Source organism: Schistocerca gregaria, chromosome 1 (assembly GCF_023897955.1).
Source record: "Schistocerca gregaria isolate iqSchGreg1 chromosome 1, iqSchGreg1.2, whole genome shotgun sequence".
Taxonomy (NCBI): domain Eukaryota; kingdom Metazoa; phylum Arthropoda; class Insecta; order Orthoptera; family Acrididae; genus Schistocerca; species Schistocerca gregaria.
The window spans coordinates 860117260-860131128 of record NC_064920.1 but is presented as its reverse complement, the minus strand read 5'-3'; the positions used below and the strand labels follow the sequence as shown (position 1 = coordinate 860131128).

At 41.5% G+C, this 13869-nt stretch overlaps 1 protein-coding gene across 1 annotated transcript in view; it reads left to right on the top strand.

Moving 5' to 3' along the window:
- The window catches only part of LOC126272872 (notchless protein homolog 1), a 72887-nt gene extending 59260 nt beyond the window's left edge, over positions 1-13627 (top strand). The window contains exons 10-11 of the mRNA XM_049976100.1: positions 6241-6367; positions 12897-13627. Of these exons, the coding sequence (XP_049832057.1) occupies positions 6241-6367; positions 12897-12909 (140 nt within the window). The 3' untranslated portion in view covers positions 12910-13627. The remainder of the gene's footprint in view (positions 1-6240; positions 6368-12896) is intronic.
- Positions 13628-13869: the final 242 nt, after the last annotated feature.

Here is a 13869-nt window from a genome sequence, read left to right as displayed (position 1 = left end):
TGGCAACAAGGTTAGTGCCTAGTCACTCATGTACAAGTCTGGAAATGAAATTGATAGTAGTAGAGTGAAAGTAGAAATGCTTAACTCTATTCTCAAATGTTCCTTTACAAAGTAAAAAACAGGAGTACGCCCCAGCTTAATGCTTGTACCACTGAAAAGATGAATGAAATAGATACTAGCATCAGTTGCAGTGAGAACCAGCTGAAATCGTTAAAATTGAACAAAGCTCTAGGGCCCAATCAAATCTCTTGTCATAGTCCACACCCAATTTTTGGCTGAGTTATCTGTATTAGTTCCCTTGAACAAAAAGCTGTGCCCAATAGTTGGAAGAAAGCACAAGTTACACCTGTCTACAATAAGGGTAGCAGAAGTGATCCACAAAACTACTGTCCATTGTCCTTGACATCCATTTGTTGTAGAATCTTGGAGCAAATTCTAAGCTCAAACATCATGAGGTAGCTCAAAAACATCGCTCGTGTGAAACTCATATCACAGTTTTCTCACATTACGTTCTGAAAACTGTTGATCAAGGCAGTCAGATAGAGGCAGTACTTCTAGATTTCCAAACAGCATTTGATCCAGTACGCACCTATCCTTATTATCAAAAGTTCAATCATATGGGGAACCAGACGAAGTATGTGACTGGAATGATGGTTTCTTGGTAGAGTGTACATGGCGTGTTACCTTGGATGGTGAGTCATAAACAGATGTAGAAGTAACCTAAGGTGTACCCCAGGTACTTGTGCTGGGTCCCTTGCTGCCCGTGTTGCGGACAGTATTAATAGTAACCTCAGATGTTTCACAGATGAAGCTGTACAAATGTTCAGTCAGTCCTTGATAATATTTCAAAGTGGGGCAGTGATTGGCAGCTTGCTTTAAATGTTTAAAAAAATAAAATTGGGTACTTCCCCCCCCCCCCCAAAAAAAAAAAAAGTATCTTATGAATATAACATTAGTGAGACACAATCACACTCTGTAAACTCAAACGAATACACTCCTGGAAATTGAAATAAGAACACCGTGAATTCATTGTCCCAGGAAGGGGAAACTTTATTGACACATTCCTGGGGTCAGATACATCACATGATCACACTGACAGAACCACAGGCACATAGAAACAGGCAACAGAGCATGCACAATGTCGGCACTAGTACAGTGTATATCCACCTTTCGCAGCAATGCAGGCTGCTATTCTCCCATGGAGACGATCGTAGAGATGCTGGATGTAGTCCTGTGGAACGGCTTGCCATGCCATTTCCACCTGGCGCCTCAGTTGGACCAGCGTTCGTGCTGGACGTGCAGACCGCGTGAGACGACACTTCATCCAGTCCCAAACATGCTCAATGGGGGACAGATACGGAGATCTTGCTGGCCAGGGTAGTTGACTTACGCCTTCTAGAGCACGTTGGGTGGCACGGGATACATGCGGACGTGCATTGTCCTGTTGGAACAGCAAGTTCCCTTGCCGGTCTAGGAATGGTAGAATGATGGGTTCGATGACAGTTTGGATGTACCGTGCACTATTCAGTGTCCCCTCGACGATCACCAGAGGTGTACAGCCAGTGTAGGAGATCGCTCCCCACACCATGATGCCGGGTGTTGGCCCTGTGTGCCTCGGTCATATGCAGTCCTGATTGTGGCGCTCACCTGCACGGCGCCAAACACCATACGAGCATCATTGGCACCAAGGCAGAAGCGACTCTCATCGCTGAAGACGACACGTCTCTATTCGTCCCTCCATTCACGCCTGTCGTGACACCACTGGAGGCGGGCTGCACGATGTTGGGGCGTGAGCGGAAGACGGCCTAAGGGTGTGCGGGACCGTAGCCCAGCTTCATGGAGACGGTTGTGAATGGTCCTCGCCGATACCCCAGGAGCAACAGTGTCCCTAATTTGCTGGGAAGTGGCGGGGCGGTCCCCTACGGTCTTGGCGTGCATCCGTGCGTCGCTGCGGTCCGGTCCCAGGTCGACGGGCACGTGCACCTTCTGCCGACCACTGGCGACAACATCGATGTACTGTGGAGACCTCACGCCCCACGTGTTGAGCAATTCGGCGGTACGTCCACCCGGCCTCCCGCATGCCCACTATACGCCCTCGCTCAAAGTCCGTCAACTGCACATACGGTTCACGTCCACGCTGTCGCGGCATGCTACCAGAGTTAAAGACTGCGATGGAGCTCCGTATGCCACGGCAAACTGGCTGACACTGACGGCGGCGGTGCACAAATGCTGCACAGCTAGCGCCATTCGACAGCCAACACCGCGGTTCCTGGTGTGTCCACTGTGCCGTACGTGTGATCATTGCTTTTACAGCCCTCTCGCAGTGTCCGGAGCAAGTATGGTGGGCCTGCCTGACACACCGGTGTCAATGTGTTTTTTTTTGTCCATTTCCAGGAGTGTATTTGGATGTAACATTTAGTAGACATGAAGTGGAACAATCACATAGGCTCAGTCACAGGTAAAATAGGTAGCAGACTTTGGTTTATTGATAGAATACGAGGGAAATGCAATCAGTTTACAAAGGAGGCTACTTACAAATCACTCATGTGACCCATCCTAGAATATTGGTCAAGTGTGTGGGAACTGTACAAAACTGGACTAGCAGGGCATATTGAACATATTAAAGAGAAGGGCAGCACGAACGGTCACAGATTTGTTTGACTGCAGGAGATTGTCATTGAGATGTTGAAGAAACTGAACTGGTAGACTGTTGTAGATAAACTAAAACTAACCTGGGAAAGTCTATTAACAAATTTTCAACAATTGTCTTTAAATGAGGGTTGTAGTAATATAATGCAGCCCTCTACATATTGCTCCTATAGGGATTGTGAGGATAAGATTAGATTAATTACAGCACACACAGAGGCATTTAAATCATCATTTTCCCCATGCTCCATAAATGAATGGAAAAGGAAAAAAAAAAAACCTAATAACTGGTACATTGGGAAGTACACTATGCCATTCTCTTGACAGTGTTTTGCAGAGTATAGATGTAGATGAAGATGAATTGAAGTCCAACACAAAGATAGAGTAGCTACCAAGCCCAAAGAAAATATGTGGAATGACAGCTTTCAGTAAAGAAAAGGCTTTAAACTTTTTGGCTAAATGAAGGAAGAGGAAGCCGACCATGGTGGACAAGCGGTTCTAGGCACTTCAGTCCAGAACTGCGCGACTGCTACGGTCGCAGGTTTGAATCCTGCATTAGGCATGGATGTGTGTGATGTCCTTAGGTTAGTTAGGTTTAAGTAGTTCTAAGTTCTAGGGGAATGATGACCTCAGATGTTAACTCCCATAGTGCTCAGAGCCATTTGTACCATTTTAAGGAGGGAGAAGACACCTAAATTTAAAAAGTGTTCAGAGTCAGTTTTGATTCATCAAAAATGAATAAGGTTTGTATTAACAAAAAAAAAGTTTTTCATGAAGTACAAAACATATGCTAAAATGAAACTCTTAGAAGCGTGAAAGATGAATTGTTCAAAACATTTAGAGCTGTTTGTGAGAGTTAGTGCTCCATACTGAGGTCAGATCTAAGAAACTGGGTGCTCTGAATGGTAAGTGAGATGAACATAATCAAGAAATCATGTGGAAAAGAAAACCACAAAATTACAAAGTTTACCTCAACCAAAAGTTTAGAGGAAATGTCATTAATAGGTAATAATATAGAGAAATTTATAGCTGACCTGAGGACGAAGCTTGTTGTTATCCCCAAAAATGGTCCATATAAAGCCAGTCAGTTAGTTTCGTGCAAGAAATGTGTACAAACAGTACTTTATGATTTCAACCAAAAAAGAGACAAGTCACTTGTGCAGTTGATGAATGCTGTGACACATTTGTATATGACAATGCTAGTGATAAGTATCAGGATTACTGTTTCTGCATCTTTATGTCTGTATTCAGAAACGTTAAAGCAAATTAGGGCCAGGACTGTTTACTTGCAACAGTCTTGTAATCTAAGACTACATAGCAAAATCTGGAAAAATGGGAGAGAATAATTTTCAATGATGCATGCACCCCCCTCTAGCTCTTAGCGGGAGGGGGGGGGGGGGGGAAGTGCAGTCAATTACTTTTCTTTTAAGAAAATGATTCAAAATTTGGTTTTATGCAGGTTTTTAACAGGCTCAGAATTGGAAATTTTTCACAATTAATTTAGTTTTACTTTCAAAATATTTACACCATACTTCTTGGAGTTGTTGATGAGGTTCTGGAAGGCACCAACAGGGATGTGGAGCCATGCTGACTCCAGTGCCATGGAGAACTGTGCTAGGTCTATTTGTTGAAGATCCAGGGAGTAAACAGTGTGACCAAGGTGGTCTCGCAGTTTCTCAATTGTGTTTAAATCTGGGGTGTTTGGTGGTCAGTGGAGTGCAGTAAACTCATCCTGGTGCTCTTCGAACACATACACTGTGAGTTGTGGCATGTTGCATTGGGTTTAAATATGGGAAGTTTAGTGTTCAGGGGAATGTGGTAAACTCATCCTGGTGCTCTTTTTAACCATGTACACTGTGAGCTGTGTGGCATGATGCATTGCCCTGGTAGTAGAGACCACTGTGCTGAGGAAAAACAAACTGATGTAGGGATGGACATGGTCCTCAAGGATAGATGTATACTTGTGCTGATGCATTGTGTCTTCCCGAGTGACCTAGGGAATGCCACAAAAACATCCTGCAGTCCATAATGCTCTTTTGGTTGCAGGGTTTTTGCTTCAGACATTTCATGCCATATGCACCAACAGCCATCTGTCTCATGGAGCATAAAACGTGATACATCTGAAAAGGCCACCTTTTGCCACTCAGCCCATTTCAGTTGCAGTATTGGCAAAGAAATTCCAGATATTGTTGCCGATGAACAGCAGTAATTTGGATGCATGAACCACGTGCCTATTGCAGAGGTCCATGCTCAGCAAAGTTTGCTTAACGGTCATTGAGGAGGCACTGTTGGTAGCCCCTTGGTTCATCTGGGCAGTCAATTGCTCAACAGTTGTCTGTCTCTTCAGATATATACATCTGTGCAGTCATCCATTGTTCACCCCTATCATCTATGGCCTGTGCACCTCACATCCGCCTCAGCCAGCCCCGTTTTGGATGACACCATGTTGCCATGCACAGTATACTTTAACTACTGCAGTATGTGAGCAGTTTACAGACATTAGCTGTTTTGAAAATGCTTCCACTCTTGACCTGAAAGCCAGTGATCATGTCCATTTTGACGTAAGATAACTCACTCTGTTCCTGCATCTCTCCAACACGCTTTATCTACCCTCCACCATCAATGAGTGGTTATTGCAGATGTATTAATGTGACTAGACAGTGTGTTTAAAACCATAAGTGCACAAACATGCCAGAACTTCATTATACCTGCACATTCTCAAGCCCTGGGCTAGCATGTGCATGCATGTCACGATTTCAAATCATCATTTCTTGTTCTCTCTCTGTCCAATACAATGTTTTAAAGCAATCTGTGTTCCGAAATAATGTGTCAGGGACAAAATATGGAGAAAGCATCATTGGGGGGGAGGGGGGGGGGGACTGGCAATACTGAATTAAGAAAATTGAAAACTTAAATTTATCACGAATTATTTTTGTGTTGAAATGATGAGTTTTCTCTGTGTTTTTGGTTTTCACAATTACAATGTGACTTGAATGTGAGTTACTCTTTTGGTGTTTTTGTCCTCTGTTCCACTTTGGTACTGTGTGTGTTTTATGCTTTTATTTTCACTCTGATCTAGCAACTCAATTTCTTATTGTGACATTTGTTCTCGATCAAGGCAGCTTGCAATGAAATAGAAGAGTTAGATGCTGTGAATGCTTGCAGTTTCATTTCATTACATTCTTCACAGGTTTTCATTAGAGACACACTCTTGTCATTTGAAACTCTACATGGATACTTTCTTATGTTTAACTTGCTCTCTGGTGACCTTCATCCCGGAGAATTTGCTTTCATGTACAAAAAGAGATAAGCTATTGTGAGAGGAACTGAAGCATACAAACATCAAAATTGGCTTATATAAACTGTAAAAGCTATCTCGGGGTAAACCTTAGGCTTGTAAATGTAGCGAAGAATGGTGCCAAGGTTGTAGTTCCTTCTCCTGTAGTATAATTAAGCATTAAAGGGTGCAACATGTGCAGGACATATTTACATTAAAAATTCCAGTCAACTCTTTTTCTCAATATTGTGTTTTGATTTTAATTTGCATGTTTCCCTGATCTTGTAATTTTTACTTGCACTGCTTTTACTTTACAGTCTGGAACTTAAAGTCAGGCAAACTACAGGTTGATTTACCAGGGCACGCGGATGAGGTGTTTGCTGTTGATTGGTCACCAGATGGCTTAAGAGTAGTCAGTGGAGGCAAGGATAAAATTCTGAAACTGTAAGTGTGCTTTTAAATGATTGTGTGGACTGTTTTTATTCTTTAAAATTTTAGCATTTTAGTCCCAGTTGTCAGGTCAGACCATTTTTTCAGTCTATAAATCTTTGATTCCAGAACTTAAAAGTATGCGGGGAGAAAAAAATAACCAGTTATTGTTAGTGTCAAGAATTGAAACCACGGCTGGAACAGAATTATAATTAACATTTGGTAAAACTTCCTTGTCCGGATGTCGATACCAAGTTGATACTTACCTTTTGTCCACAGCTGAGAATAATGTGTACAGTAGGAATGTGGCTGCGAGTGGGAAGATGTGGCCTAGACAGAATAGTATGCGCTGTTCTAAAACATTTTCATTAATACAGTTATGTCGACATTATAAATGACATAAATTGTCTCGCCTCTCTTCAGTGCACTGATACTTTTGAAATATCTGACGAGTTCTGCATTCGTATGGACATAGTAATAATACTGCCACTGTGCACGCCATTACAGAAATGTGCTTTTTGTCCCAATAAATGTACGTATTATTCAGTTTTTATATGGTCAATGTGTGCATGCATATTTTTCTAGAATTTCTCCCTTTGGCAATCATGCTTTAAATAAAAAAAAACAAAGGAAATAATGAGACCATAAAAGGTGAACAATGGAATGCAAAAAGGCTGAAAGTGAAGGCTATATGGCAAAGCTATATTTTTTGCACAGCCAATATTGCATACTGAAGTCAGCCATAGGGTGGAAGGGAGTGCAGGAAGAGACTTTCACACTGCTCTCCATGTCACCTTCTGTAGGCATTCTTCTCAGCTTCCTACTGTAGAGGAGGCCAAATTTTCCTACTGTTACACATATCTAAAAGAGAAGACACTAACCCTAGCTTTCGGAACTATTAGTTCCTTCCTCAGGGAGGAAAAGAATAGGTTAAGAGTATGTTAGAAAGGAGTGGCAGGTCACTCTGAACCTAAGGTCAGAGAGCCCGTCCTGTTAAGAGGTTATGGTAAAACCACTAGTAAAATATTAATGTTGTTTGACTGCATTTTGTAAAATACTAAGTGGTAAGAGCTTAAGTGACAAATTTTTTCATAGTGATATTAACACACACACACACACACACACACACACACACACACACACACACACACACACACCTCTCACCCTTATGACTACTATATCAAGCCACTGCAGCCAGGATGCAACTGTCGTGTTAAACAAAAGTAACAATCTGGATAGGGTCAGGGAGTGTCAGGGATAGCAGGATATATGGGGGGGAGGCAGGCTGCCAGGCTTAGTGTCAGGGGGATGGGAAGAGGAACAGAGAAAGGGAAAAGGCAGTTGGAAGCATTGGCAAAGAGCAGTGCACAATGAGGATGAGGGGACAAGAATTGGGAGGTGGTGTTAGGACAGAGGGGGCAGAAACTGTTGCGTGGGGTGTGTAGTGACAGTAGATTACTGTACGTTGAGGCCCATTTGGTCCAGGTTGTGAAGCAGCCGTTGAAATCAAGCATGTTGTGTTACAGGATGGATGACTTAGCTTTAGGCCAGTTCCGTGGCGGCCATTTACCCTGGTGAGTACCCGTATAAAAAGCTATGCAATGATTACAGCTGGTGTATGATGTGGCTGTTTTTCAACATTAACATTATTTGATCCTTTATAACCACTTAGTACTGAAAAGAATACTTGCAAACAGTTTGTATTTCAAAAAAGAACTGTTAAGTCAATAATGTATCTCAACAGAAAATTCATTATAGTCACTATTGAGAACATTGATACTTGAATGAGATTTTCACTCTGCAGCAGAGTGTGCGCTGATATGAAACTTCCTGGCAGATTAAAACTGTGTGCCGGACCGAGACTCAAACTCGGGACCTTTGCCTTTTGCGGGCAAGTTCGCAGGAGAGCTCCTGTAAAGTTTGGAAAGTAGGAGACGAGGTACTGGCAGAAGTAAAGCTGTGAGGACAGGGCGTGAGTCGTGCTTGGGTAGCTCAGTTGGTAAAGCACTTGCCCGCGAAAGGCAAAGGTCCCGAGTTCGAGTCTTGGTCCGGCACGCAGTTTTAATCTGCCAAGAAGTTTCATTCAAATACTTTTTTTAAGGATTTTCATTGTGCACACACAGCAGCTTCATGGTTTTTACCTTACCTTCATTAAACAAACAGTATGCACTCAGAATATGAAGAGCAAGTAGACTTGGGTACTTTGTTGTTCCTGACACACACCACTGGCCATCAAAATTGCAACACCATGAAAGTGGCATGCAACAAATTGGCATGAAGAGTACTACATGCTTGGTTATGCAAGGGACTAGCATTTCAGCACAAACACACAAAGTAAGTGGGAGTGACACCATCTACATTTTGTGCATTTCTTTAGCATATGATATATTCTGTGTATAAAGAAAGGTTATACAGGTCACCTGTGATTCAGAAATTTGTCAGGATAATGGCCTGTCAAGACTGCACTTCATCGTGCCACAATATTACTTTGTGTGTTGGTTAGAGAAGTGCACTGACAATGCCGGACACAAGTATTACGACAGTGGCATTTCTCGAGAGCCCCAGTTCTGTGTATAGCATTGCAATGGATATATTCATGACCGGATACACTGCGGGGAATGAAAGTTGCCAGACTGAATTTATCGTCACACACCAAGTGTGATGGTAAGGGGTGCCATTGGAACCACAACAGGATCACATTTAGTTTTCATATCCAGTAATCTGGACAACAGGCATTACATGTCTGAAGTTTTAATGCCAGTGACTATATTCCCCCCTCACCCCGCTCTCTCTCTCTCTCTCTCTCTCTCTCTCTCTCTAACTCCGTGAGCTCCATGATATCACCTTCCAATTAGATACGGTGGGACATTGCCGAAACTGACCTGAGCTATCTCAGTATGGACTCGTGCCTTCGCCAGCATTTTCTCTAGAAAATGGCAACACATGACCATATGTTTTCAGTACGGAAAGCTTACGGTACTGAAAACATATGGTCATGTGTTGCCAAAAGACTGACACACCAAGAGTCACAACCTGATACGATTGATGAACTCCGGCAAACAATTGAATGAGAAATGTAGGGTCCCTCTGAATAGGTCAAGGCATGCACTACATGCAGGAAGCGGCTACAAGGGTAGCAGAGTATGTGTGGAGTGCACATGTGGGTTTTTTAGGTTAGAGAATTCCCTCCCTAGGCCCTGCAAGATGCCTCCTGAGACGCGACAAGGTAGCAGTAGGCAAAATGCAACAGGGAATTAATGTGGTAATAGTAAACTGCAGGAGTGACTATAGAAAGATCTCATTAATAAATGGTCACAATGCCCACGTAGTAGTAGGACGGAAAGTTGGCTGAAACCAGATGCAAACAGTAATGAAATTCTAATCTCGGATTGGAATGTGTACCGCAGAGACAGGCTGGACAGTGAAGGGGGAGGCGTGTTTATAGCAATAAAAAGTGCAACAGTATTGAAGAAAATAGACATAATTTGGGTGGAGGTCACAGTTAAAGCAGGCTCAAACATGGTAATTGGATGTCTCTAAAAGCCCCCCGGCTCAGCAGCTGTTGTGGCAGAGCACCTAAAGGAAGATTTGGAAAATATTTCGAGTAGATATAGTTCTGGGTGGAGATTTTAATTTACCAGATACAGACTGGAAGACTCAAACGTTTATAACGGGTGGCAGGGACAAAGAATCGAGTGAAATTTTTTTTTAAGTGCATTATCTGAGAACTACCTTGAGCAGTCAAACTCATGGTGATAACATATTAGACTTTCTGGTGACTAACAGACCCGAACTATTTAAAACAGTTAAGGGAGAACAGGGAATCAGTGATCATAATGTGATTACTGCATCATTGATTTCAGCTGTAAATAGAAATATTAAGAAAGGTAGGAAGATTTTTCTGTTTAGCAAAAGTGACAAAAAGCAGATTTCAGAGTACTTGACAGCTCAACACAAAAGTTTTAGCTCAAGTACAGATAGTGTTGAGGATCAGTGGACAAATTTCAAAACCATTGTACAATATGCATTAGATGAGTATGTGCCAAGTAAGATTGGAAGAGATGGAAAAGAGCCACCATGGTACAACAACCGAATTAGAAAACTGCTCTGGAAGCAAAGGGAACTTCACAGCAAACCTAAACATAGCCAAAGCATTGCAGACAAACAAAAATTACACAAAGCAAAATGCAGCCAAAATACTAAACGTCTTTTTCCAAAGCTGTTTCACAGAGGAAGACTGCACTGGAGTTCCTTCTCTAGATTGTCGCACAGATGACAAAATGGTAGATATCAAAATAGAGGACAGAGGGATAGAAAAACAATTAAAATCGCTCAAAATAGGAAGGGCCGCTGGACCTGATGGGATACCAGTTTCATTTTACACAGAGTACGCAAAGAAACTTGCCCCCCTTCTTCCAGCGGTGTACCATAGGTATCTAGAAGAGCGTAGCATTCCAAAAGATTGGAAAAGGGCACAGGTCATCCCCATTTTTAAGAAGGATGTCAAACAGATTGGAACACGTATTATGTTTGAGTATAATGACTTTTCTGGAGACTAGAAATCTACTCTGTAGGAACCAGCATGGGTTTCGAAGAAGACGATCCTGCGAAACCCAGCTCGCGCTATTCATCCACGAGACTCGGAGGGCCATAGACACGAGTTGCCAGGTAGATGCCGTGTTTCTTGACTTCTGCAAGGCATTTCATACAGTACCCCGCAGTCATTTAATGAACAAAGTAAGAGCATATGGACTATCAGACCAATTGTGTGATTGGATTGAAGAGTTCCTAGATAACAGAGCACAACATGCCATTCTCAATGTAGAGAAGTCTTCCAAAGTAAGAGTGATTGCTGGTGTGCCACAAGGGAGTGTCGTAGTACCTTGTCGATCACATCGGAAGTTCATTGAGGCTTTTTGTGCATTATGCTGTAGTATATCAAGAGGTTGTTGTAACAATGGAAAATGTACTGAAATGCAGGAGGATCTGCAACAAATTGATGTGTGGTGCAGGGAATGGCAATTGAATCTCAATGGAGACAAGTGTAATGTCCTGCAAATACAAAGAAAGATCCTTTATCATTTAGCTACAATATAGCAGGTCATCAACTGGAAGCAGTAAATTCCATTAATTATCTGGGAGTAGGCATTTAAAATGGAATGACCATATAAAATTAATCGTCGGTAAAGCAGATGCCAGACAGACTCATTGGAAGAATCCTAAGGAAGTGCAGTCTGAAAACAAAGGAAGTAGGTTACAGTACACTTGTTCACCCATTGTTTCAATACTGCTCACCGGTGTGGGGTCCATACCAGATAGGGTTGATAGAAGAGCTAGAGAAGATCCAACAGAGAGCAGGGCACTTTGTTACTGGATCCTTTAGTAATTGTGAAAGCATTACAGAGATGATAAACTCCAGTGGAAGACTGTGCAAGAGAGACATTCAGTAACTCGGTACGGGCTTTTGTTGAAGTTTCGAGAACATACCTTCACCAATGAGTGCTCCCTCCTACAAATATCTCGCGAAGAGACCATGAGGATAAAATGAGAGGGATTAGAGCCCACACAGAGGCATACCGACAATCTTTCTTTCCACGAAGAGTACGAGACTGGAATAGAAGGGAGAACGGATAGAGGTACTCAAGGTACCCTCCGCCACACACCATCAGGTGGCTTGCCGAGTATGGACATAGATGACATACCAGTCTCTGTCATCCAAGGTAACTTGACCGAATACCCAGCTTGGTTATAGCTACTATTGCTGCCATAGGTGGAAGCTGTAAGTAAATTTCTCACCCTGTACACTCCCAAACCATATGAAAAGTTTTAATTGTATCTTCCTAATGTACTGTTACTGCGCAGTAAGAGAGATTTTCCTCGTTTTCTATCCTTCCTGTTAGTACTTTACTGACCAGTAGAGTACATAAATGATCTTCTGCACACAGTGTTGAAATTTTGCCGTTGATACAGGACAAGGATAAAATGTTGTACCAGTTCTTCTGTTGAAACAACTAATGAAACATTTGAAAATTGTTACATGGAATGGATTAAATTTTGAGAAGACTCACTAAATAAAATACCAAACTTCTCAAAGAACTTCATAATATAAAAAGATTCTACTCATCAATGAAATTCAGAAGTAAATACTGCTCAGTTTGCAGCTATACATAATTTAATAATACTTTTTTCATGAAATTTATAATAAAGAATACACGGTTTTCACAAGATGGTCTCTGTGTTCCTCTAAGTCAGTATGCCTAGGCTTAGTTTCATTTACTAATGAGTTACACAGTATTTTGGAGGAACACAACTCACTGGTATAATGTTTTAAGAACTTGGTATTTTGACAACTGATTAACAATACATTTTATCATTACAAAGTTACTGCAGTTTGTGTGCTGCTGTTGTCTTTCATGCAATCTGGATTTTGTATACTTTTCTTTAGTCTGGAAATTGTCCACTGGAAGTATATGATTTTGTAATTCCTTTTGAATTTACTTACACTGAGATGAATTTACATTTGTCGATTTCTTCTTAATTTCAGGTGGCAGCATTAACTTTAAATGGGCCAGCATCCTGGGAATGTTTAACATTGTTCACCATCATAGCTCTTATAAAAAGGAAAAGAGCTAATATTCTCTTCAGACTATTTACCAAATGTGGATGCATCCTGCGAGATTATTAGTGCAGATTATCTTAAAATTGTGAACTTGTTTTAATGCCAATTTCAAACCTTAATACCCTTGAGATGCAAATCCAGGGCTCATCTTACAGTAATTAACTAGAACACAACAACCAACTCATTATTATGTGTTTCACGCAAAGGATTGGTGCAGTTTAGTGTCATTTATTGCAATAGTCTGTAATGGAAGTGGATTTTGAGAGCTTCAGGTTTTTGCCCTCTTAGCTTTGGTAGGGTAAAACTGGACAAATATAGGAACCACTCAGTCAAATAAAATTGTGGCCATGTGACTAAAACTGTTCAGAAATTCCAAGTTCCAAGGGGGAGTTAGTGAGGGCAGAGCAATGCCACTTCAAGATATAACTTCTAAACCAAATGTTACACTAAAGATAAGAATGATACTTTCAAACATGAGGAAAAAATGGGCAGAAGCAGTACAAAAATTGCTTAGATTTGAAATTCCAACTACAGTGAACTTTTTCCAGGTTACTGTGTGGTGTGTATAGGGTACCATAATCAGTCACATGTTGACTGGGTGAGAAATTGTGAAAATGTATGCTGAAAGGAAAATTATAAATTTTGATATTTTTAAATATTTTCATTCATTGCATGAACTTACCACTTATATTAAAAATACACCTCTGTTAAGCTGGACCCTCTAAACAGTCTCACAAACTTCGTCAAATCTTGCACATGGTTATCTATTGCAGACTTGTGCCATAATATTACATCAGTGTCAAAGAAAACAGTATGTGCATGAGTTTCGATGGGACACACTGATCACTATGAAATACATTCCTCACTTGTGTGCAAGTAATGACTAGAAGAGGGTTGT